The 26,267-nt window shown below is 48.9% G+C and overlaps 2 protein-coding genes across 3 annotated transcripts in view; one reads left to right on the forward strand and one right to left on the reverse strand.

Moving 5' to 3' along the window:
• taf1c (TATA-box binding protein associated factor, RNA polymerase I subunit C) overlaps positions 1–21,255 on the forward strand; it is a 59,830-nt gene extending 38,575 nt beyond the window's left edge. The window contains exons 3-15 of the mRNA XM_056578333.1: positions 712–761; positions 4,821–4,916; positions 5,452–5,519; positions 6,854–7,086; positions 7,274–7,402; positions 7,763–7,880; positions 9,344–9,415; positions 9,609–9,744; positions 10,018–10,146; positions 12,052–12,244; positions 12,646–12,783; positions 14,852–16,134; positions 18,829–21,255. Of these exons, the coding sequence (XP_056434308.1) occupies positions 712–761; positions 4,821–4,916; positions 5,452–5,519; positions 6,854–7,086; positions 7,274–7,402; positions 7,763–7,880; positions 9,344–9,415; positions 9,609–9,744; positions 10,018–10,146; positions 12,052–12,244; positions 12,646–12,783; positions 14,852–16,134; positions 18,829–19,065 (2,882 nt within the window). The 3' untranslated portion in view covers positions 19,066–21,255. The remainder of the gene's footprint in view (positions 1–711; positions 762–4,820; positions 4,917–5,451; positions 5,520–6,853; positions 7,087–7,273; positions 7,403–7,762; positions 7,881–9,343; positions 9,416–9,608; positions 9,745–10,017; positions 10,147–12,051; positions 12,245–12,645; positions 12,784–14,851; positions 16,135–18,828) is intronic.
• On the reverse strand, positions 20,277–25,793 carry ccng2 (cyclin G2). Of its 2 annotated transcripts, none has more exons than XM_056578336.1 (8): positions 25,715–25,793; positions 24,554–24,691; positions 24,179–24,316; positions 23,703–23,953; positions 23,057–23,135; positions 22,854–22,952; positions 22,118–22,320; positions 20,277–21,420 (listed from the first exon to the last, which is right to left on the reverse strand). In XM_056578336.1, exons 2-8 carry the CDS (start codon positions 24,656–24,658, stop codon positions 21,318–21,320), a joined length of 978 nt encoding a protein of 325 aa, XP_056434311.1. In that variant the 5' UTR covers positions 24,659–24,691; positions 25,715–25,793; the 3' UTR covers positions 20,277–21,317. The 2 variants fall into 2 exon arrangements, with proteins under 2 accessions (XP_056434311.1, XP_056434310.1); XM_056578335.1 differs by having other exon boundaries at positions 25,677–25,793.
• Between the last annotated feature and the right edge of the window lie 474 nt (positions 25,794–26,267).

Here is a 26,267-nt window from a genome sequence, read left to right on the forward strand (position 1 = left end):
AGATAACACTCTTCGCCGAGATTTAATTAGCAGATTATTTGTTTTTTGTTTTTATTAGCGGACATTTTGTGTTAAACGATATCCCGAGCTTGATATCTCAATCATGGGATATTGCCCAATATCCCGAGATAGCGAACCAATCAAATTGCGCCATTTTAGGAGGTTCATATGTAGCATATACTAACTATATATATATCGATGCATTTATCTATGTATCTGTATAATCTGCTGAACACTCTCTTAGTAGTCTCTTCTCTCAAGGGTCTCAATGCGGCTTTGGTCCGTGTCTCCCCAACGTGACGTCATGCAATGCATTCTGGGGGAAATGAAAATCAATCGCAAACGGCTAAAATAGTACATACATTTTATTTATTTTTTTAATAACAACCAGTACATTAAGAAGGTCTGTCTGACAACCAGTACGTTAAGAAGGTCTGACAACCAGTACGTTAACAAGTAATAACAACCAGAACGTTAACAAGTAATAACAACCAGTACGTTAACAAGTAATAACAACCAGTACGTTAACAAGTAATAACAACCAGAACGTTAGGCAGTTACTAAAATCCCAACCAACCATTTATTTTCTACCGGACTAAAGTGTCCCTCACTGGCAGAGGGCTTTATATTGTCTGTATTAGATAGTATTCTCTTGAATTTTTAAAAGATCTGAATGAAAAGATGCTTAAGCTGTTGTTGTTATTGTTCCAGTTCCACCGTGGCTCTTGGATTCTTCGGAGACGACAGACTTTGGACAACATGTGAGTTTAAAATGTCTTTTGGTCATCTGTCCCCATTGCACGGTAAAGAGGGCTAAAGCTTTTAGTTATTTAGCAGACACTTTTATCCAAACCTACAAAAATATACAGTACATATACAATGAAGCCTGCTCTAAGAAGCCTACTGGTAGACTCTGAACGCGGTGGTCTGGGGTTCCTACTGGAAGACTGTGGTCGATTTGTGGTCTAGGTCTACTGGTAGACTGTGGACGTGGTGTTCTGGGGTTCCTACCGTTGGACGTGGTGGTTTAGGGTTCCTACTGGGGGACGTGGTGGTCTGGCGTTGGACTGTGGACGTGGTGGTCTAGGGCTCCTATTGGAAGACTTGGGTGGACTGTGGACGTGGTGGCCTGGGACAGTGATTCTCAACTGGCTGGTCCTGAGCCGTAAGCAGGATGTGGGGTCCTTTTGAGTGGGTTGTGGAACATATGCCAGACCTAATCTTTAGAAGAAACTCATTGATTAATGTCAATGGCCTACTATTTCATAGAATTCGGCCCCAATTGTTGCATCTTTTTGTTCGCTCCATGTTTTAAACAGTTCATGATAGAACACATATAGCATTCGGCCGATATTGGCCCATCATAAAGTATATAAAGTATCACTAGTATGCCTTGTTATTCTTTAAAAAATGGTGTCGCTCTGTGCATTGCATCATAGGTTTTCCTTTGTAGTATGTACATTGATGTGTTAGTTTGGAAACTTTGGATTTGCTAAATACAAACAGTGGGAGCATAGGCTGCCTTGCTGACCTTTCCATTCCACTGTTTCCGTCTGTCCATGTAGTAACAATTGTGTATTTAAGGGCACCGGCGCTCTTTGCTCAGCCACTGCGTGTGTATTTATCTAGATTGCAAATGGGGTGATCCACAGAAGGTCTTGAGGGCAATTCAGTGGTACAGTTAAAGTCAGGTTGGGAAGGAAGCGCTGATCAAGGGTTCCTACTGGTAAACTGTGGACGATGTGGTCTGGGAGGTCTACTGGTAGACTGTGGTCGATGTGGTCTGGGAGGTCTACTGGTAGACTGGACGATGTGGTCTGGGAGGTCTACTGGTAAACTGTGGACGATGTGGTCTGGGAGGTCTACTGGTAGACTGTGGACGATGTGGTGTGGGAGGTCTACTGGTAGACTGTGGACAGTGTGGTCTGGGAGGTCTACTGGTAGACTGTGGACGATGTGGTGTGGGAGGTCTACTGGTAGACTGTGGACAGTGTGGTCTGGGAGGTCTACTGGTAGACTGTGGACGATGTGGTCTGGGAGGTCTACTGGTAGACTGTGGACGATGTGGTCTGGGAGGTCTACTGGTAGACTGTGGACGATGTGGTCTGGGAGGTCTACCCAAGGCTCTAGACTAACATTTTCTACCAGTGGCAGTAACATTTTTATTTGGTTGCATCCTAACAAATTTGTTCATACCCTTTCATTAGACATGAAAATATCCTTTTGTCACATGCTATCCATCTGTGTTTATTCATTTGAACAGTTCAAATGAATGATAGTGGGATAAATTGCTAAATGTTTAGATTTTTTTGCTGCGCCTTGACATCTCAACATCTCTTTCCTCCCGAACTAACTCTTGGTGCTCTTCCTAAATCAAATACCTAATAATAACCAAAGGCTGCTATTTGGTAATAAACCCAATAGGATTTTTTGAATGTGTTTTGTGCATTGTACAAAGCAGTGTGTTTTCATTGAAACTGACCATGGTCGTGTTTCCAGTTTGCCTAATTTGCACATGCGCCGAAACGCAAAATAAACGGAAATATGTGCGGCAGATGCACACATTAGTGAAAGGTTTGGTGTTTTGTTGACAATCGCGTCTTAGAAGTCATTTGCAACTCTGTTTGCCCGTCTGCACTACCTTGGATTATAGTAAGCATCCAATGTAGGCATACCGCTGAGTGGTGAACGCTTCCTTAGATGTTCAGTTGAGTATGTTGGGTGGTGAAATAAGGGGCAGGAGGCGTAGAGCTCCGTTCAGACGGAGTCTACAGGCTCTGTTTGTAGAATAATATCAGATCTCTAGACACTGAGCCCTATTGCCACCCTCCCCCTTCTGGCCACCATTGTACACTGTATTGTATTGTATTGTATTGTATTGTAGTACTTAACTGTGTAGCAACTGCAGTAGCTGCTATCATGGCTGTAACACGGGGAATTGATTGACCTAGCGATTGTGGTACTTGCACTTGGTTCTATGAACATCCTTTCTGTACCGACAGCGATATATTGATGCACTTCTTATGACAAATGTACTTATTGTAAGTCGCTTTGGATAAAAGCATCTGCTAGATGCCCTAAATGTAAATGTACTGTTCATTCAGAGATGTTTTTTTTTCTCCAAAATTGTTTTCTCAGCCAAAGCTTAAATACCACTTTTGTCAATAAGGGTTAGTACCTTCAATAAGGGTTAATGCCTTCCATAGGGGTTAGTGCCTTCCATAGGGGTTAGTGCCTTCAATAACGGTTACTACCTTCAATAAGGGATAGTGCCTTCCATAGGGGTTGGTGCCTTTGATAGGGGTTAGTGCCTTCCATAGGGGTTAGTGCCTTCAGTAGGTCAGTACCTTCAATGAGGGTTAGTGCCTTCAATGAGGGTTAGTGCCCTCAATGAGGGTTAGTGCCTTCAATGCGGGTTAGTGCCTTCAATGAGGGTTAGTGCCTTCAATGAGGGTTAGTGCCTTCAATGAGGGTTAGTGCCCTCAATGAGGGTCAGTGCCTTCAATGCGGGTTAGTGCCTTCAATGAGGGTTAGTGCCTTCAATGAGGGTTAGTGCCCTCGATGAGGGTTAGTGCCCTCGATGAGGGTTAGTGCCCTCGATGAGGGTTAGTGCCTTCGATGAGGGTTAGTGCCTTCGATGAGGGCAAGTGCCTTCGATGAGGGTTAGTGCCCTCGATGAGGGTAAGTGCCTTCGATGAGGGTTAGTGCCTTCGATGAGGGTTAGTGCCTTCAATGAGGGTTAGTAACCTCGATGAGGGTTAGTAACCTCGATGAGGGTTAGTGCCTTCGATGAGGGTTAGTGCCTTCCATAAGGGTTAGTGCCTTCCATAAGGGTTAGTACTTCAATGAGGGTTAGTGCCTTCAATGAGGGTTAGTGCCTTCAATGAGGGTTAGTGCCTTCAATGAGGGTTAGTGCCTTCAATGAGGGTTAGTGCCCTCAATGAGCGTTAGTGCCCTCAATGAGGGTTAGTGCCTTCAATGAGGGTTAGTAACCTCGATGAGGGTTAGTGCCTTCGATGAGGGTTAGTGCCTTCCATAAGGGTTAGTGCCTTCCATAAGGGTTAGTACTTCAATGAGGGTTAGTGACCTCAATGAGGGTTAGTGCCTTCAATGAGGGTTAGTGCCCTCAATGAGGGTTAGTACCCTCAATGAGGGTTAGTGCCTTCAATGAGGGTTAGTGCCTTCAATGAGGGTTAGTGCCCTCAATGAGGGTTAGTGCCCTCAATGAGGGTTAGTGCCTTCAATGAGGGTTAGTGCCCTCAATGAGGGTTAGTGCCTTCAATGAGGGTTAGTGCCTTCAATGAGGGTTAGTGCCTTCAATGAGGGTTAGTGCCCTCAATGAGGGTTAGTGCCTTCAATGAGGGTTAGCGCCTTCAATGAGGGTTAGTGCCCTCAATGAGGGTTAGTGCCCTCAATGAGGGTTAGTGCCTTCAATGAGGGTTAGTGCCTTCAATGAGGGCTAGTGCCTTCAATGAGGGCAAGTGCCTTCAATGAGGGCTAGTGCACTCGATGAGGGTAAGTGCCTTCGATGAGGGTTAGTGCCTTCGATGAGGGTTAGTGCCCTCGATGAGGGTTAGTGCCCTCGATGAGGGTTAGTAACCTCGATGAGGGTTAGTAACCTCGATGAGGGTTAGTGCCTTCCATGAGGGTTAGGCGTGCCGGACACCTATAGTATAACAGTCTGTGTGGATGGTGAATCTCCATCTGAGCTTGAATGGCAAGTTCTTCTCATCCGTCTGACTATTGCTGGTGTTACTTTCATTAGGAAAAAGTCTATAAGACTAAAACGGAAAGTAACCAGATGTTTTCTGTGTTCCCAGATGGAGGACTTCTACCGGAACCACAGCGGAGATGCCTTCGGCTCCGTCGGTGCACTGCTTCAGGACCACTTCTACCTCGGCCACAAACGGAAAAAGGTGGGAGAAGGACACTCAATCCATCTTTTATGCGTACGGATGGGTGATCATTCATCTAGATAGCAGTTGACAGCACCCAGCACTTCAGTGTGCAGATGTATCAGCACAGTTTGGATTTGGACTCTGCTTCTACTCTGAAACTACTTTTAGTTATCGAACAGGAAACCACTTCAAAAAACAAACATGGACGCATTAAAGAACGCTCCAAATGCACACACGAGTCTCACAATAATCAGCCTCATCGAGAGGGGTCTGGTTGCAGACTCATGGATGAGATCCACTGTAGAATGGAAACACGTCACCTCCACTATCTACGATGCGCCTTCAGACAATCTGCCCCCTAGTGCATGTGTACAACACATGCACAAACACATTATGGTCAATAAAATGTGATTTGATCTTCGATCTAACTGATCAGTATAGCAAAAACACAAAAGTACAAGACCGGCGAGACCATGCACACGTGGTAATCATGTGGGCCCCTCACTGAGAAGACGTCCATTATACAACCCTGAATGTGTGGTGTATTCCTCAGAGCTGGCGTAGCGACGCGCTGAGTATGGGCTGGACGGATGGCTTCCTGAGCAAGCTGGAACACAGGAAGTGAGTGGGAGGCCTTGGCGGCTGCCAAATCTATTTGAATTTAGGAAAAAACCTGGGTTAGATTGCTATTATATTACATTATACCAGATTAGGTTATATTAAGATGACTTAATTTCAGATTAGGTTATATTAAAATGACATCATGCCAGATTAGGTACATTTAAGATTACATTATTAGATACAATTATGATTGTACATTATGCCAGTTGAAATTCGATTAAGATTTCATTATGACAGATTAGGTTTTGGAATATTTTTTTTATCAATTTCCTGAAAAGGTTACTTTGTAAAATTCAGAGGATTATATAATGATTAACCCTCATATAAGATTCTAATGGATTGATATATGGTATAGACATAAATAACAAACTTTCTGTCTCATAAAGAGTAGTTAAGGTGTAGAACCTTCTGTAGGTATATTTAAACCACAGACGGCAGCGTAGGTGGTGTGATGTTGGGGAACAGTGCCGTTTTCCCTAAAGGGGGCAGGTTTTATTCATTTCAGTTTTTATGTACCGTCTTAAAAGACGTATGGGATGTACTTAGGATGTGCATAACTAGAGCTAAACGTCTACTAGCGTAGTGTATGTAGCATAGCTAGAGCTAAACGTCTACTAGCGTAGTGTACGTAGCTTAGCTAGAGCCAAACCCTCTACTAGCGTAGTGTAAGTAGCTTAGCTAGAGGTAAACCGTCTACTAGCGTAGTGTACGTAGCTTAGCTAATGCTAAACCCTCTACTAGCGTAGTGTACGTAGCTTAGCTAGAGGTAAACCATCTACTAGCGTAGTGTACGTATCTTAGCTAGAGCCAAACCGTCTACTAGCGTAGTGTACGTAGCTTAGCTAGAGCTAAACGTCTACTAGCGCAGTATACGTAGCTTAGCTAGAGCCAAACCCTCTACTAGCGTAGTGTACGTAGCTTAGCTAGAGGTAAACCGTCTACTAGCGTAGTGTACGTAGCATAGATAGAGCTAAACGGTCTACTACCCTAGTGTACGTAGCTTAGCTAGAGCTAAACCTCTACTAGCTCAGTGTACGTAGCATAGCTAGAGCTAAACCTCCTACTAGCTCAGTGTACGTAGCATAGCTAGAGCTAAACCTTCTACTAGCGTTGCATACGTCTCAGGGTCCACGTGCTCCCCTCTTCCTCACTGCTTCCCCCTCCTGTCTGCCTCCTCCTCCTCCTCACTTCGTCTGCCTCCCTACCTCCACCTATCCTCTTTCTACCTCTACGTCTCTATCCCCCTCTCACTCTCTCTCTCCCGCTCTGCCATCCTGTATGTATCTCTCACTCTGTCTCAGTCTTGTGGTTTGTAACGTGTTCCTCTCTGTCAGGTGCGAGTACACGTATCTAAACCGCCGCGTGGTCGCCTACGACAACCTGCTGCGAGACGCCCTCCACGACATCCCCCCCACGCTGCTCGGGGCGCTGCTCCAGGAGGAGCTGCAGCACAGCGGCCAGCGGCTGCTGTTCTCCGAGACGGCCACCGGGGGAGCCCTGGCCCACGCCGCCCTGCCCCGGGACCCCTGGCTGCTCTACGCGGCCGGGCCGGCCTCCAGCCTCCTCAGTATCCTCCATCACCGCACCCAGCCGCCACCTCGGCCTGTTGTTATCGCTGCCGTCAGAAATCTACAATTAAAACACAAGGAGCCTCTGAGTGAGTGTGTGTGTGTGTGTGTGGGGGGGTGTGTGGGGGTGTGTACCGGGGACTCCTGGGTAACGGCGTTGCAGACCCCTTTAACACGCTGCCCCAGACTTCCAGCGGGTGTCTCTGCGGTCCGAGGAGGGGGACGGCCCCCGGCTGGACGCCTGCAGGAAGCCCGCCTGCGTGGACCTTAAAGGGCCAGTACGCCAGATCAGCGTCTCCGCCCTGCTCTCGGACTGTACGTACGGACGCACTGTGTGCACTGTGTGGGTTCACGTCGGGCGCCCGTTCACACTGAATACGTTGGTTTGTTTGTTTCTCCACGGAGTCCACGCTAAATGTTGTTTATTTTTTCGTGGAGCTGAGTTGTACTGTAAGCCGACAAAAAAGAGTTTTCATGGCTGCAGCCCGTGATTTGTTAAATATGTTTAGCCAATCACATTCAATCTTTGTCCTAGTCGCCGTGTGGGTTGAGCAATTTAACCACTTTAGAATGGAGTGCGAACTAAAGCGCAGCGCCCTAACCGACGGCTGAATGGGATCAGGCTCCGGTCAACCATTGTGTGTCTGTGTGTGTGTGTGTGTGTGTGTGGTTCAGGTTGTGTGGCTGTGCGCTCCGACTACCTGTGTGGTGTGTGGAGGTTCAATGAGGTGGACAAACCCAAGGTCCTGCAGGTCATCACAACAAAGCAGCCAGTCACCTGCATCACAGCCAGGTAGAGAGAGAGACACACACACACACACACACACACACACACACACACACACACACACACACACACACAGACACACAGACACACACACACACACACGCACACGCACACGCACACACGCGCACACACACATGCGCACACACACACTAGGGCTGTAACGATACACCAACTCACGATTCGGTTTGTATCCCAATTTCAATACATCACACGATTTTTTTTTATTTAAAAAGCAGTTTATTTAAACAGCAACACTTATATAACAATTAACTTAATGTACCATTTAATAACAAACAATTTGGAACACTGAACAGATTTGAACAGAAAGATTATTATTAAAGTATAGCAAAATGAATAAATAAATAACCAAAGATTGCAGTTGGATGATGCTTGCTGGTAGGCAAAAACTCTCAACTAGTTTTGTGGTTTAGGCTTACGTATTTGGAAATATTAATGTCAAATAAATAATAGTAATTTAGTTTGATAGCACTAAACCGCGTTCTCACTAGAAAAAACGGTGCCGGTCAAAGTGACCTGCATAGGTTTTGTTTTCCGTCAAATATCCTATATCTATGATATTTGACGGATAATGACCTAATCAGGCCGTATAGAATGCAACATGTTCAATAGCCTTACTATCAAATAGATGGGGAAAAAACATGAACGTCTGATTCGCAATAACGAGGCATGTTACGAGTAGCGTATGTGTGTGCCCGAGAATGGCAGTGTGCGTGTGAGTGAGTGGACAAGCGAGGAGGGCGAGCGGTAGCGTGCGTGTGTGTGTGTGTGTGTGTGTGTATGTCTCTAGTGAAGAAACTAACGAGTCCGGTAGAATAAAGTACCCATCCTTTCAATAATCGGTGGCCGCTTCATTCCGACCTATAAGCAGACAAACTGCCGGTCAAAGCACACAAAACAATAGAGACAGGGGTCAAGCAGGCTAATTTTGCTCGCTTGGACCACTCAGGATAATTGTTGTTCTATCGTACATGAGGACTTCAAGCTGTGGAGAAATGCAATCCTCCGTAGCCACGGAGAGCTGTCCTCACAGAGAGGGCATCTCGTCGCAGACTTACGGCATCAATAAGAGGAACGGTGTCAGACTATTATTTAGACAGATTAGCAAATTTCAGTCTGACAATTTGACCGGAAAGTTAGAAAGGGCGTGTCGTGTCGCGCTTCTGCCTTCTCACACCGAGAGACAGGTTTGTGGCTTTGAGCATTGCGATTTCGGTTTCGATACGCGTATCGTTACAGCCCTAACACACACACACACACACACACACACACACACACACACACACACACACACACACACACACACACACACACACACACACACACACACACACACACACACACACACACACACTCTCTCTGCTGTTTTCTAAAATAGTGCTGCAACAACAGTGGGTTCAGTCCATGTTCCTTAGTCTCACTCCACGGAGTATCGAACAATTGTGTTCCAGTCCACACGTTCTGGGTGAGGTTCTGCTGGCTGATGAGAGTGGATCTGTTCACCTCTGGACCGTCGGCAAAGGGTGAGTGTGTCTTTGTGTATAATGAGTGTGTGTGTGTAATGAATCTGTGTATAATGGATGTGCGTGTGTAATGAATCGGTCTGATGTGTGTGTGTTATGAATCTGTGTATAATGAGTGTGTTATGAATCTGTGTATAATGAGTGTGTTATGAATCTGTGTATAATGAGTGTGTGTAATGAATATGTCTGTCAGCATGACCCAGGTGCGGCGGGAGGACAGTAACCTGTACTTCAACGCCTCGTCTCCTTGGCGATGGTGTGAGTTCTCGGCTCACCCCAGAGTGATGCTGTACGGCGACCGCACCGGGATGGAGCTGACCGACGCCCGGGTACGACCGTACCCTCTAGCACTCCCTCACTGCCTCCCCCTCCTCCCCCTCCCCCTCCCCCTCCCCCTCCCCCTCCTCACTGCCTCCCCCTCCTCCTCAGTGCCTCCTCACCTCGTCCACCTCCGTACCTCTCCCTACCCTCCCTCTACCTCTCTCTACCTCCACATCTCTATCACTCTCTCCCTCTCTCGATCCCTCTCTCTCTTCCTGTATGTCTTTCATCTCTGTACATCTCTGTCTGTAACGGATGTCCTGTGTTTCTATGGTAACCAGGCTGCCAACGCCCCCAGCTTCACTCTGTTCCGGATCAGCCGGTCTCCCCAGTGTCGCAGCGGTGAGAGGGTGGTCCTTGGGAGATACCTGGCCGACGCCAATCCCTTCCACCACCTGGTCACCACACAGGTACACACACCTCACCAATCAGAGCAGGAGTCCCTAAAGACAATCGCAGCACTGGTTCTGGCTCGAACCAAAACAGGTTAGGGTTGTTTTAGTCATGGTCTCAATAGTGGTGCACGGTATACCAGTTCTGGAACCGTATCACAATGACCTTCCATTTAAAATGTGCCATACCCCATGTTGTGAGGACCGGGCTGTCAGTAATGGGAGTGTCTTAAGCCTTTAAGCCTCCTCCTGGTAACTTTGCTACATTATCAACTAATCATATTAGATCATTTCCTTAAAGGTGCAGTGTGTAGAATTAAGTGGCATACAGCAGAAGAACCTGAATGAATTATATTTATATGTATGTTTTAAGTGTGTAATGAATAGGGTTGAGCACCGAAACTCGGTTCCAGTAGGGAACCGGGTCCGACGTAAACGGTTGTAACGAGATCGAATAAGAACGCACATTTCGGTTCCTCATAATGGTGCCTGGCGTTTTTTAACGCCCCCTGCCCCGCCCCCATGGTGTTGCGGCATCAACTTGCGTTAGTGCTGGGCCCTATACCGGTTCACACTGAATAATGGTGTGTATTTTCGTTAGGATAAGATTTTTTTATATACCGCCATACCGGTGTATTTGATTACACAACGTTCGGAACGCAGCGCTGCGCGACTCTGTTTCAGACAGGGCCCTTTTCAATGTTGCGCTAAACACGCATGTTACGACTACGACTTTCTTTATAGGTCCATGATGACTGCGAGGCGTGGTATTTCAGGCCAACTGGTAAAAGAGTGTGTCACGGCTTTCAAACATATAAACCATAAAGCCTATGGGCGCCTCGAGACTCGGGACGGACTTGTCAACGCGCTGCGGCATCGCTTACTTGATGTTGTTTTGATTGAAGATCAGCTGTGTGTGTGTGTGTGTGTGTGTGTGTGTGTGTGTGTGTGTGTGTGTGTGTGTGTGTGTGTGTGTGTGTGTGTGTGTGTGTGTGTGTGTGTGTGTGTGTGTGTGTGTGTGTGTGTGTGTGTGTGGAGCGAATGTCATTTTAAAATAACAAATAAACTCAAAGCCGATGCATGCATCCAAAACTTTCTGTTCAAAACCAAGTCGTTATTCGCTTCAAATACTTTTTCTTTTCAAAACTTGGGAATTAATACAGTGCCGTACCGAGCGGTTGAAAACAATGTTGGCGTCTCCTGTGGCTGCCTTGCGCACCTGAGTTATATTACTTAATATGACTTTGGCAGTAATGTTGCGCCATGATGCGTGCCTGCCTAATTTCAGTGAGTAATTAATATTATTTGTAATTATTTTTTAAAAAGATATTTATCAGTCACAGCACTCGCAGCAGGCTCTTCGGGTAAGTCGAGTAATTTAATGGCAACCGTAATCTTGTGTAGGCTAGCAAAGACCGTTGCCATTCAACTCAGTGTCCGCTGACTTTCTGCTTAATGTGAAACTCATAACAAGTCGTGCATGTATGCAAGTGTGTGCGGTTTCGTTTTTTTAAGTACCGGTTCGAGAACCGTTTTAGCACCGGAACCGGGAAAAGTACTGAGTAGGCACCGGTATCGGATAAAACCCGAACGATACCCAACCCTAGTAATGAATGAATGTTAAACTTGTGTTTTGGTGACCTAGAATGAGCACTTTATGAATGAGCCCTCCATAGGGTCTTCTTCCATTAAGCCCTCCAACTACACCTAGTGTCAAATAACCTATTTCAGTGGTGTAATGCAAATGTTGATTCATATTTCTTACAATCAATTCAAAGAAACTAAATATTGTGAAAACACGGTCTACATACCATTATTCTTTCCTCATTGCATTCGTAGCTCATGCGAAACATTCCAACACACGCCAACATGGAATTAAAAGGACAGCTGGCACTTGTTGGCTTCTCTCTCTCCCCCCTGCAGTACTCTGCCTACATCATGGACGAGCGTTTCCCTGTTCTGCCCATGCTCAAGTGGGACCACATGATGCAGGCCCCGCCCATCTTTGCTCAGGTTCTCCCAGGCCACGCCTCCTCCTCTGTGGGCGGGTCTAGCAGCACCAAGGTTGTGATTGGCTCCCAGAGTTCCCAAGAAATCGTCATGCTGCAGTACTCAGGTCATTAATTTACTACTGCAAAGGGCTAATTCGCACCAAAGCTGTCCAGTGTCAAAATTGAAAAATGAACAGTGAGGTGAATGATGCGTCCTATTAACAGGCCAGAGGATACTGTACTACTTGTTCAAAGAAGTCCCTTCTGATGACTGTTGTAATCAGGGTTGTGTACTATAACCACACGCATATTAAATTACAAACATAAGAATATTAATGTGTGTGTGTTTGTGTGCGTGTGTGTAACCCTGTGTGTTTGCGTATCCCTGTTTGACCGTGTTTGTGTGACCCTGTGTGTTTGACCGTGTGTATGTGTGTGCGTGTGTGTATGTGTGTGTGTGTGTGTGCGTGTGTGTATGTGACCCTATGTGTTTGACCGTGTGTGTGTGTGTGTGTGTGTGCCACAGGAGGCTCAGCCGAGCCGTGTGTCAGTCTGGGGTCTCCTCAGCAGCTGCTGAGCCCCAGAGACTCTCTGGACCACCTGCCAGTCCAGCTGCCCCACCGCACCGAGGAGAGCCGCCGCAGGCTGGCCCTGCCCGCCGCAGGTAAGACCCCCACCCAACAGGGAAGACCCCCACACAACAGGGTGAATACAGCGCACCCTGCCCCAAGCCACAGCCAAACACAATGAAACCGGGGTACGCCACGGTTCTAAAGAAGATTAGTGAATCCAACTTGTCATTACAAAGTGTATCCCGCTAGCGCTGCGGCAGTAAGAGGCGGGTAGAAAAGTTCTGGTGTGGACGGGATGCACATAGACTGCACACCACATCTGAGACTTAGGATTTCTTTTTAATTTGAGGATGAGGAATAACATAGTATGACTTACTGTACGTCCACACCAGAAGCGAATTGAGCTACCAAATCGCCGGAAGTCATTCACTTTCTATGGGCAAGAGCGACCAAAGCGACCAAAGCGACCAACGCTACCAGCGGCCAAAGTTGAGCGACCAGAGCGTCCAAAAAAAGTTGAAAACGGTTGAACTTTATGCAAATTAATATGCCGCGTTTCAGCGGCAAATCACTGACAGCCAATCTGAATGTAGACGCTCTTCTCTTGCGTGGATCCCACGGAACACCGGCGGGCACTTTTGAATTGAACGTCATGAGAGACTTGAGCGACCAAAGAGAACAGAAATATTCGCAGCGAAACTTTATGAGTGACCAAAGCGGACGTACTTCTGGTGTTGACGTACAGTTAAGTTGACTATTAGTCGGGTTGGATTGACTTGTCCTGATTGGTCACCATGTTGATAATACAGTAGAGCAGAGTCCTGACTGGTCACCATGTTGATAATACAGTAGAGGAGAGGCCTGACTGGTCACCATGTTGATAATACAGTAGAGCAGAGTCCTGACTGGTCACCATGTTGATAATACAGTAGAGGAGAGTCCTGACTGGTCACCATGTTGATAATACAGTAGAGCAGAGTCCTGACTGGTCACCATGTTGATAATACAGTAGAGGAGAGTCCTGACTGGTCACCATGTTGATAATACAGTAGAGCAGAGTCCTGACTGGTCACCATGTTGATAATACAGTAGAGCAGAGTCCTGACTGGTCAACATGTTGATAATACAGTAGAGCAGAGTCCTGACTGGTCACCATGTTGATAATACAGTAGAGCAGAGTCCTGACTGGTCACCATGTTGATAATACAGTAGAGCAGAGTCCTGACTGGTCACCATGTTGATAATACAGTAGAGCAGAGTCCTGACTGGTCACCATGTTGATAATACAGTAGAGCAGAGTCCTGAGTGGTCACCATGTTGATAATACAGTAGAGGAGAGTCCTGACTGGTCACCATGTTGATAATACAGTAGAGGAGAGGCCTGACTGTTCACCATGTTGATAATACAGTAGAGCAGAGTCCTGACTGGTCACCATGTTGATAATACAGTAGAGGAGAGTCCTGACTGGTCACCATGTTGATAATACAGTAGAGCAGAGTCCTGACTGGTCACCATGTTGATAATACAGTAGAGGAGAGTCCTGACTGGTCACCATGTTGATAATACAGTAGAGGAGAGTCCTGACTGGTCACCATGTTGATAATACAGTAGAGCAGAGTCCTGACTGGTCAACATGTTGATAATACAGTAGAGCAGAGTCCTGACTGGTCACCATTTTGATAATACAGTAGAGGAGAGGCCTGACTGTTCACCATGTTGATAATACAGTAGAGCAGAGTCCTGACTGGTCACCATGTTGATAATACAGTAGAGGAGAGTCCTGACTGGTCACCATGTTGATAATACAGTAGAGCAGAGTCCTGACTGGTCACCATGTTGATAATACAGTAGAGGAGAGTCCTGACTGGTCACCGTGTTGATAATACAGTAGAGGAGAGTCCTGACTGGTCACCATGTTGATAATACAGTAGAGCAGAGTCCTGACTGGTCAACATGTTGATAATACAGTAGAGCAGAGTCCTGACTGGTCACCATGTTGATAATACAGTAGAGCAGAGTCCTGACTGGTCACCATGTTGATAATACAGTAGAGCAGAGTCCTGACTGGTCACCATGTTGATAATACAGTAGAGCAGAGTCCTGACTGGTCACCATGTTGATAATACAGTAGAGGAGTCCTGACCTCTCTGCGTGTGCAGGTATGACGTGTTTCCCGGGCAGGCGAGGTGGCGGCGGCGGAGAGGACTCTATCTGTGTCCTCCAGCTGACCGAGGCTGGAGACGTCTTCTACCAGGTCCTCAGACCGGAGCTCGGCGCCGGCCAGGACGCTGCAGGCCAGAACCCCCCGTCGCCGCCAGGAGAGGAGGCAGGCGGGCAGGGCCTGTCCCCATCCCAGCGGAGCGCCGGGGAGCCGCGGCCGGGTCTGGTGGCGGAGGACACGGGCAGCGAGGAGGAGATGATCGGGCCCACCCAGCCCCCCACCGGGCCGCCACCGGCGGTCCCGGAAACCCCAGAGAGGGGGCGCGGCTCGGGCTCCTCCAGTGAGGAGGAGGGGCTGGGCGGGAGGCGGGGCCGCTACCTTGGCCTGGAGGTGGTGGTGAACGAGGAGGAAGGCCAGGCCGACGCCGCGGCCCTCAGAGAAAAGGGGGACGTGGCTTCCTCCGCCCGGACGGACCGGCCGGCGCCGCCCAGCGCGCCGGCGGCCGAGGCGTGGAGGCACTGGCTGCAGCAGCTGCTGAGGTGCAGGTCCGCGGACCGGGCCCAACCCACGGCCCGGAAGCGGCGGCGGGCGAAGAAGGGCGCCGCCCACGACCCGCTCACGGAGGACCGCCTGCAGAGCCTGCGGCGGGACCTCGGGGAGAGCATGCTCGGCGGCTCCCTGCTGATGCACAGCGCCACCTCCCTGCCCGCCGTGGCCCCTCCCCAGCTCCCGGACACGGTGCGCACCAAGGCCTGGGGCGACGTCCTCAGCCAGCGGCTCACGGTCTCCTGGCAGGGGGAGGAGCAGTGGAAGGCGTGGTGGTCGGACAAGCTGGGACTCAACAGGAAGGAGCGGGCGGAGGCGCTGAAGAGGAGGCGGAGCCGGGACAAGGCGAGGAGGAGGAGCAACCGCTCCCTCAGCGGCTCGAGCCTGGCCAACCCGGGCAGCTCCTGGGCCTGGTCCGACCCCGACGACGCCTCGTCCCGCTGGTCGGAGCCCGGCTCCCCCAGGTCCACGGTGTCCCAGTCCGCCCGCTGGTCGGAGCCCGGCTCCCCCAGGTCCACGGTGTCCCAGTCCGCCCGCTGGTCGGAGCCCGGCTCCCCCAGGTCCACGGTGTCCCAGTCCGCCCGCTGGTCGGAGCCCGGCTCCCCCAGGTCCACGGTGTCCCAGTCCGGTCGCTGGTCGGAGCCGGACTCCCCCAGGTCCACGGTGTCCAGAGCGTCCCAGCTGCAGCACTGGTCTCCTGGGTTCTCCTTGTCTGGCTCCTTGCCCAACCCCAAGGTTAGCCCTCACTGGGTTCAGAGGAAAGGGAAGGCCAGCCTGATTGATGCCTTGTGTTTTTCTAGTGGAGTGGAGAAGGGCTGGTGTTAATGTGCAGATCTACGTAGCTCTTGATGTTGGAGGGGATGTCCTCTTTGGGCTGTGCAGTGCATATGTCAATGGTTGAAGAGTTTACTTTGCATTCCCATTGGTTCACCTTGGGTGCAGGGGTAGGTTATCTGGTTTTTATTGCAGGCATGCCCATTTGTCACATTTGGGTAAAAAGTTTCCATTTTGGAACAGAAATTACATAATTCACATGGATGGTGTGGGAGAAATTCAGAGAGGCCATGGAGAAGGACTTTCGGTCGGCACCAAAGTGTTTCTGGAAGACTATCCGGCACCTCAGGAGGGGGAAACAGGGAACCATCCAAGCTGTGTACAGTAAGGATGGGACTCTGTTGACCTCAACTGAGGAGGTTGTCGGACGTTGGAAGGAACACTTTGAGGAACTCCTGAATCCGAATAACACGCCCTCTATGTTGGAGGCAGAGCTCGAGGTTGATGGTGTTTCGTCGTCAATTTCCCTGGTGGAGGTCACTGAGGTAGTCAAACATCTCCGCAGTGGCAAAGCCCCAGGGATTGATGAGACCCGGCCAGAAATGCTAAAGGCTCTGGGTGTTGAGGGGCTGTCATGGTTGACACGCCTATTCAACATCGCGTGGGAGTCGGGTACAGTGCCAAAGGAGTGGCAAATCGGGGTGGTGGTTCCCCTGTTCAAAAAGGGGGACCAGAGAGTGTGTGCCAATTACCGGGGTATCACACTTCTCAGCCTCCCTGGTAAAGTCTACTCCAAGGTGCAGGAAAGGAGGGTTCGGCCGATCGTCGAACCTCAGATTGAAGAGGAACAATGCGGTTTTCGCCCCGGACGTGGAACTACGGACCAGCTCTTCACTCTCGCAAGGATCCTGGAGGGGGCCTGAGAGTATGCCCATCCGGTCTACATGTGTTTTGTGGATCTGGAGAAGGCGTATGACTGGGTCCCCTGGGAGAAACTGTGGGAGGTGCTGCGGGAGTATGGGGTAAGGGGGTCTCTCCTCAGGGCCATCCAATCTCTGTACTCCCAAAGCGAGAGCTGTGTTCGCGTCCTCGGCAGCCAGTCAGTTTCGTTCTCAGTGGGTGCTGGTCTCCGCCTGGGCTGCGCCTTGTCACCAATCCTGTTTGTGATATAGATGGCCAGGATATCGAGGCGTAGTCGTGGTGGGGAGGGGTTGCAGTTCGGTGGTCTGAGGATCTCGTCACTGCTTTTTGCAGATGATGTGGTCCTCATTGGATCATCGGCCTGTGACCTTCAGCACTCACTGGATCGGCTGGCGGCAGAGTGTGAAGCGGCTGGGATGAGGATCAGTACCGCTAAATCTGAGGCCATGACTCTTAGCAGGAAACCGGTGGATTGCTTACTCCGGGTAGGAAATGAGTCCTTAGCCCAAGTGAAGGAGTTCAAGTACCTCGGGGTCTTGTTCGCGAGTGAGGGTACTATGGAGCGTGAGATTGGCCGGAGAATCTGAGCAGCGGGGGCGGTATTGCGTTCGCTTTACCGCACCGTTGTTACGAAAAGAGAGCTGAGCCGCAAGGCAAAGCTCTCGATCTACCGGTCGATCTTCGTTCCTATCCTCACCTATGGTCATGAGGGTTGGGTGATGACCGAAAGGACGAGATCGCGGGTACAAGCGGCCGAGATGAGTTTTTTCAGAAGGGTGGCTGGCGTCTCCCTTAGGGATAGGGTGAGAAGCTCAGCCATCCGTGAGGAACTAGGATTAGAGCCGCTGCTCCTTTACATAGAAAGGAGTCAGCTGAGGTGGTTCGGGCATCTGGCAAGGATGCCCACTGGGCGCCTCCCTTGGGAGGTGTTTCAGGCACGTCCAGTGGTAAGGAGACCTCGGGGAAGACCCAGGACTAGGTGGAGAGATTATATCTCACACTGGCCTGGGAACGCCTCGGGATCCCCCCTTCAGAGCTGGTCAATGTGGCCCGGGAAAGGGAAGTCTGGGGCCCCCTGCTTGAGCTGCTCCCCCCGCGACCCGACCCCGGATAAGCGGAAGACGATGAGAGACATGGATGGTGTAAATCTCTATTTGGGGGGCATGGGAGTTTGATGGAGTACAGTTCTGAGAAAGCTGGATGCCGGGAAAGGCATCGTTGAGACACCAGTTAGTGTAGTTTGAGAGTTACGCATGTTACTACGGTTCTATGACTTCGGGATGACTGCCAGAGGCAGTGCTTCAGCACTGGATGCACAACGTTGTCACGTTGTGACCTGGGTAACGGGGGGCGCTATCAGCCCAATAGCAGAAATGCCCCTGGTCCCTTCAGAATTTTCTCGCCCAGATTCTGAGTGACAAGAAAACTCATCCGGAATTCATAGAACTGTAGTTACATGCGTGACTCTCCTCCTGTATCATTCCGACTAACTGGTAGAGGCATTGCTTTAGCACTGGATGACTAATAACAACAAAGTCACAAGGAATCCTGCATCCAATGGCCCCCTCGTGCCAGAGGCGTAAAAAGATATAATCTGGTGTGTAACGAGGTGTAATCTGGTGTGTAACGACTAACGAGGTGTAATCTGGTGTGTAACGAGGTGTAATCTGGTGTGTAACGAGGTGTAATCTGGTGTGTATTCAATGTGTAATGCGATGTACCTGATGTTCCTAGGAAGGCCCTCCTCGACACCCCCGGCTGTTGGATGTGGAGGACGACCTGGTGCCCCCCTCCTCCTCCAGCCAGCTGGTAGCAGGGGGTAGCGTACCCTCCACCCCCAGGCCTCACACCCCTGGGCCTCACATCCCCACGCCTCGCACACCCAGGCGGTCCCAGGCGTCCCAGGCGTTCCTCGGCCGACCTGGAAGCCAGACGGCGGTCAAGAGGAAGAGGTCTCAGATGGGATTTTAATATTTAATTTGACTCCGGGCAGCACTCTGGCTCTTTGTTTTAACCACGCAGAGGAGAAGCTGGAGGCTTCCTTGACGCAGAATGTTGTCACCGTGCGGCCTGACGGCGTGGACGCCAAGCCCCTCAGAAGCGGCCAACTGGATTATGCAGGGTTCGTTTTGGCTAGCAGTGTCTGGATTGGATGTAAAGGAGCACCGCCCGTGTACGTACCAGAGGGCCGCTGGGGGGCTCCAGGGCCCTTCTGCTGGGGGTCTCCCGGTCGCAGTAAGTCCACTAGCCCCCCGTCCTCAGCCTGGAGGACCGGGGGGGGGAATCGACCCCATGTTATTAATGTTGTTAAGAATCCGCTCTGTGTTGCTGCACGGAGCTGTCTGGGCTTCTTGTGTCCTGTAGAGCGGGGCTCCTCAGCGGCAGGTCGGATTCTAAGCGTGCCGAACGCCCTGACAGCCCTCTGCACGCCACAGCTGCCGGGCTCTCTGTTTGGACAATGGATCGCCGACTGTGATGCTAAAAGGGTTTCCGACAGGGCAGTCGGTCGGCCCCACGGAAACACTGACAGTGGGAGAGTGGGAGTTTAAACCGTTGTGGAACTCCTGGCTAGGGCTGGGGATATGATCATGAATATCCTCACAACAATATCAAAAGGCCTACCCTTTATATTTTTCGATATAGTTTCTAGCGCAATGTCAAAGGACCATATTGAATGAGTTATGTTTACTATTCACAAAAAAAAAATATAAGCAAGAAAATGCCCTCACCTTTATTTGTCATGTATTGAATTCACGCATACATTATTTTTGGCCATGGGGTAATTTCTTTATTTCGACAGAAGTGTGTTTGTACGTCAGGGGGAGGAGCAGCATCCTGTCTGGCCAGAATGACGCCTCATGACTCAGCCTCGTCTGCAGCCTTTCATCAGAAGGGCGTGTGGACACACCTTGCTTGGTTTCATGATGTAATGACTTCCTTATTATGATGCATCGTGCTTGGAATTTGAAGCCTTTAAACCGGTAATTACCATCAAATATTTTATTTGTTGTAAATTGCTACCAAAGTGAACTTTAGTCTTCATAGGAGTCATATTGTGAGGTGTGACCGTGCTAGTGCCTTAATAAAACCTGGTTCTTAGTCACGTACTTAATATTTTCTGGTTGGTCTCGGTTGCTGAAATCAGTGTGGTCAAAATGAGGCAAAAATAGTCAAAACACAAGTTTAAAAATAAAAGTTTTTATAAGATTTTTTTTTTTCTTATAGATGACAAAGTGGAATAAATAACATATCTACAAATAACTATTCACAGTCTTTTTTTTTTAACATTATTTACAGTTTTACATTGTTTTTGTATCGACATTTTTTACATTTTGTATTTTTTTTTTAACATTGAGACTTCTGTCCAATATTTGTCACCATACAACATTCCCTGCAAACAGGCTTAAATAACACTACATACTAGGTTGGCAATTGAGATTCACCCGACCATGCGCACCACAACCAATCCTTCTCAGACCCAGGCAGACCACATCCTCACGTTGACTTTGACATCTCTTTCATGAGCAAGGCACCTTGTCAACGCTACACGCTGAACTAGGAAGATGTTCTCACAGAGGTTTCGTCAGAGCTACTTTTCCCCTCGGGCTAGCGACCAGGCATCATAAAACCTTGCAATCCAAGATAATTGTGCAAATGATCTGTTTTAAAATGCCTTGCCTAGTAGAAAACATTTTTCATAACAGTCAATACAATGGCGTTGACTTGTCGTTTGGCTAACTGAACGTTTGGCAAAAACACCCAATGAGTTTGGCTAAATATTCGGCTGTGCGTTTGGCTAACCGGCCCACTTTACGTTTAGCTAACCAACACAACCCCTACCTTTGGCTAACCATGTTAGCCACCATGGTCACCCATTGGCTAGCCGACTCGTTGCTCAGCCTTAACATTGCATGTGTATTCATCCATTGTTTTCAATTTGCATACAAGGGGGTAAACCTAAAGTCCGACAGCCGGGCCCACTAGAAGTTATCCTGAGATCCAGTGGGAGCATGCAAAGGCGGCCGTCGTATCCTGCTCGATACTAACCTAGCCACCGAGCTAACGTGTCTACAAGTTCACCGGCCCGCTCTCTCTAGTGCAGCCCGAGGAAAGGTCGCACAACACCACGCAACAATAAATTAAGATAGGGAGGGGGAGAAGAGACGGAACAAAGGCTTTTTCCCTCTTGGACGGGGGGGCCGGTTGGTGGGGGCTAGTGGGAGCTAGCGTCGTCGCCGCAGGTGGAGGGGGAAGTAGGCCCCCTCTCCCTCCAATGAGCTGCTCAGGCTCTCCTCCCCGGAGCTCAGGTCCTCGCTGGAGTCCTCGCTGGAACACACAGAACACGGCGTTAATAACCCTGTTTGACTGTATCAGCACAGCATGGAGAGCCCCAATGAAAACATCTAAATGACAGTGATCAAGGTCTGCCACTCCACTGAAGTCATGGAAACATGGCGGCCTTATCTTATCCTATCACGCCTGGTCATCAAGGAGCCTGCTCGCGTTATTTTCTTTACTGCCCCACTTGTGTCCAGCCCCGGCCCCTAATCTGACCGATGGGCGAACCCTAAACATAACATCTCTGTCCTCGTGCCTAAACCCCAACCAATGAGAGGCGGCTCTTGCAGCCAGTTGTATCTAGTGACCGTGTCAGGTACCGGGAGGGGGGGGCTTCGTTGTAATTGAATAAGCAGGGTTGACTAAACACAAGGAAGTCCAGGGAGACTGCAAACTTCTACTTAATTTTCCAGTTTACTGAGTTTACTGACGGCTTACAATTTATTATGTTTAAATGCAGTGCCTTGCTCTACCTCCTGGGCTAAACAGGGAATAGAACCCCTCATATAATATATCCCCCCTGCCTTGCTCTAACTACTGAGCACCTTAAGAGGTAGACCCCTGAACCGCAGTGTCTTCATATCAATGGCCATGGGAAGTGGAGGCGGGCTAGCAGGTGTAGATGGTGTGTGATTGGACCAGACGGTGTGGTGGTGAGCTGTGATTGGCTGCTGTGCGGGCGTACCTCTGGCTGGGGTCCCAGCCCCCCTCGGGGATGGTGGGCAGGTCGGGGACGCTGCAGGAGCTGCTCTGGAGGTTCTGGGCGGTGCGGCGCGACACCACCCACAGCAGCTTCTTGTGGTTGGGCCGGCTGCAGCGCGGCGAGGCGTAGTCCGACAGGCAGCGGGCCACGCGCTCGGCCCAGCACTGGAGCTCTGCGTCTGCAATCTGACAGGAGGACGCTTAGAGCTCTTACTGGGAAACACCTGGAACCCGGGGCTCTACTGGGAAACACCTGGAACCCAGAGCTCTTACTGGGAAACACCTGGAACCCAGAGCTCTTACTGGGAAACACCTGGAACCCAGGGCCCTTACTGACTCGTTAGGGAGCTCATCTTGGGTTTCTAGTGGTGTGTTTCCCGTTATAAAACACTGGACTGGTTTGACTTGGCCCAGCAGCCCAACGCAGCTTGGATCTCCGTCCCCTTTACTACAGGGCTGCCCTCTAGAAGGGAGTCTCCTTAACTGATAAGTCTTATTGTAACCTATTTGGTTTTATACAGTTAGATGTAATTGATTAGTTTAAGAGGCATTCAATATATTTCAAACAAACAGAATGACTGATTTCCAAGATGATGAGTTTGACTTGTCAATAGTTCCCCTTATTTGCTTCTTTATGTCAATAGCTCATTGAAAGCCTATTGGAGGAGCTGTCAAGCTAGGTGAAGGCCTATTGGAAGATGAGGAGTGGGGGAAGGTACCTTGAGGTGTCTCTGCACGTGACAGGTCATCTCCCACATGTCCTCTGATTGGATGGCCTTGATCTCATGACGGAGGAGAGCGAGGGCGAGCACGGAAGGCTGAGAGAGAGAAAGAGAGAGAGTATGAAGACTCTAAGCCGTGTTTACACACTTCTGTATCCAGTATGTGCGGACAATTACGTGGCTTGGAGGAAACTTCCTACCTTCGCTTTAGAGAACGACATGCAGCGTAGACACGCCTTTAGCTGAGCTTCCAGTTTCTCCAGACTCAACACCTCCTTCCTGTCAGCAACACACACACACACTTAGAAACCCCACCATATACATACACACTTAAAACCTGTTAATATACACATAAACACTTAGAAACACTACACACCCCACCACTATGTACATAGTTCATACACACAAACCCTTTAAAGCACTACGCAGTTACACTATACATTCACAGGTTCACAGGCTGGTTTCACTTTGGGGTGTATGTGCGGACTGTATGTCCTTTAAATACACAACTGGTTATGTAAGGTCTGAGATGGCAGCTTATCAGAGGAGTTCAGTGTTACATGGAGGATCACTGATAGTCAGACATCACCTGACTCATGTTTACTCACATCTTCAGCTGGACATGTTCCCCTAATGGAAAGTTGTTAACTTTACCTAACAAACCAAAACCGAAATTGTTTTACGAACTCCATGCTGATGATATGCTGTTTATAACCGGTTATAAACTGGTCCCTTGACCTGATCGTTTTTAGGTATTTATAACGGGTTTATATCTTAGATATCGCTTTATATCTTGCTATCTATGACTGTGTTTGAACTGTAAACACTGTGGTGTCATCCGCTGACCTGGACGGCGATTGGCCGAGGGCCACCTGGTGGTACAGGTGCAGGAAGGTGAGGGGGGTGACGGCGCTGCTGGTGAAGTGCAGCTTCTCCGCCACGATCTTCTCCATGCGGCTGAGGTCGGAGGCGGTGAAGCGGCGCTGGCCGATGCGGATCAGCTCGTGGCCGGAGGACAGCGTGGCGTCGGGTGCGCTGCGCTGGGCCGCCAGGTGTAGGCAGCTCAGGCCCACGCAGGAGAGGTGTTTGGGCTGCACCTGGGAGAGGGACGCACGTCAGGTACGCCCAGACATAGCATCGCCGACAGATCTGGTGTCAGACTCACTTAAGACTGGACCCAAACGTACAGACGTATGGTCTATGATTTATAAAGACATGGGTCGGCTCCAGAGGAGGCTTTCCCAGCCCTTGGACACCTCCGTGTCCTGGAAGGGTGTGCGTGCTACTGCCTGGCTCATGGGGTCCGGTCTGGGCAGTCTTACCCGCATCAGCGCCAGGAAGCGGTCCAGCAGGTTGACGGCCAGGACGAAGGTCTGCGTGCTGTAGCCGAAGAAGCTGCTCAGGCCCCACAGGTCCTCCACCTGGGCGTCTCGGCACTTAGCCGAGATCCCCGCGCCGTTCTGGAAGCACACAAACAGGGTCAACTCACTGACAACCAGGGGGAGGGATGGTATACCAATGAGTAGGACTCTATACCATGTCACTTAGTAGGCGTGGCATTATAAATTACCTGTGGTATGATTCAAATTCACTTTACAACCAGTAGAACTTTTCCTTCTAATTTAAGTTTCACAATACTGTCAACTGTAATCATGACAATAAGGTTAATTATATGAATAACTATTAATAATAATTACCTGTTCTGTAGATTCAATCAAATTCAACCCCGTTTCCTTCGGTATATAATACCCTTCTTGTTCATAGTTGGCCCTCAGTTCCTTCATCAACTTGAAGGCGTCCATGTTGTTGTATTGTTCTTCAGCACAGTGTCGTCACTGCGAAAACAGACGTCATGTTATGTTCATGTTATCGCAGGAGACCGAGTCGTCTCCGCACCTCCTGGCCCCGCCACCAGAGGGCCAGGCCCCGGCCCCGCCCCCCGCCCCAGCTGGGCTTTCGGTGTCACATTTCCTCCGAGCCCTTCTCCTTCCTTAGCTCGAAGACCACTCGGGATTCTCGCTATACAATCGGTGATAAATAACCCGAATATCACAGAACTGTTTAATATAGATGATTCGTATTCGTTGAGGTCGTCAGCGGTGTTGTATATGGTTATATAAGGTTAAAGGTGTAGGAGCTTTCAGTAGTAGTAGTGCGTCCTGAGACGGGGGGAGGGGGACGCTTTCCATTTTCAGCTCAGCTGATCAACATTGGTCGGTTACCATGTAATGTAAGGTATAACGGGAGATATTATAATAATGAGAATAACCACATTCTTGATAGGGCTAGTACCAAATCGATAAGGTGATTGAGAAATTCCAATTTAGTCTACACCCAAATCCAAGTGTAAAATACCTCATCGAAAAGTGACCTTTACAAACAACAGACTGGATTTACACCATATAAAATCATATTAAACGATATTAAAAACACAACCATAAACCTGAACGATGGATGATTGATTTGGCAATGAATGAAGGTGGAGGATTCTCACTTGGTTTGTTACATTTCCATGATCTTTATGATCAACGACTGACAACAACACAATAACGATACCCCACAAATAAATACATATTCTACCACGGGTATTTAACATCAAAACACGGTGCAAAATCAACCATCTCTAAATATTACGCTATAACCTAATTTCGCTTCCATATTCCTGATGTTTGTTTTCTTGGACTATGACAATGATTGACGGGTTAACCTAGTAAGAGCTGCTCTATCAACATACTCTGTGGTTAATGTGTTTTTATCTTACATGTAATATTAGCTTCGCTTTGGTAAGATGTTTCTCGAAGTATAATGTGAAATATGTACCTGTAATTCTGCGTTAAATCCACATATATGCAGCTTACTATTTGGTAATCCTTTTCTTCTGCTGTGTCTCTCGGTTCTCTCTTCTCTTTTGTTGACGTTCAGGAGATACACGCCCACACCGTGATGGCTTTAGCCAGGAGCCAATCAGCGGGCTCCCTCAGGAGGTTCGCAACCACACTGTGATGTATGTAGTTAGGGACCAACCTACAGCGTTCAGAGGGGGCCCGGTGGGAGGGGACACAGCCTTCTTTGGTGTTTAACGTCAAACATTAAAGAATAAATGATAATGTATGCTCTGTATGACACATATATGTTCGTAATATTAGAAAGCTGTATTTCTGATGATAAAAAGTTTTTTTTTAAAGGAGCAACCGCTTGTAGTTTATTAGACGTTTTAAGGCGTTGTTATGAGACAACCACATTCTTGTCGTTGTCACCAACCAATCAGAAAACGCGATATTTGGGCGTTCAAAAAGTCCGCCCAAAATGCAAGCCTGTGATTGGCCCCTGGAGGCACAGAAAATGTATACATTTCATTGTCCTTTTTTTTTCTCTGAAGATAAGCCTTTGAAACGTGAGCGTTAATCATAC

Source organism: Gadus chalcogrammus, chromosome 19, assembly GCF_026213295.1.
Source record: "Gadus chalcogrammus isolate NIFS_2021 chromosome 19, NIFS_Gcha_1.0, whole genome shotgun sequence".
NCBI classification, from domain to species: domain Eukaryota; kingdom Metazoa; phylum Chordata; class Actinopteri; order Gadiformes; family Gadidae; genus Gadus; species Gadus chalcogrammus.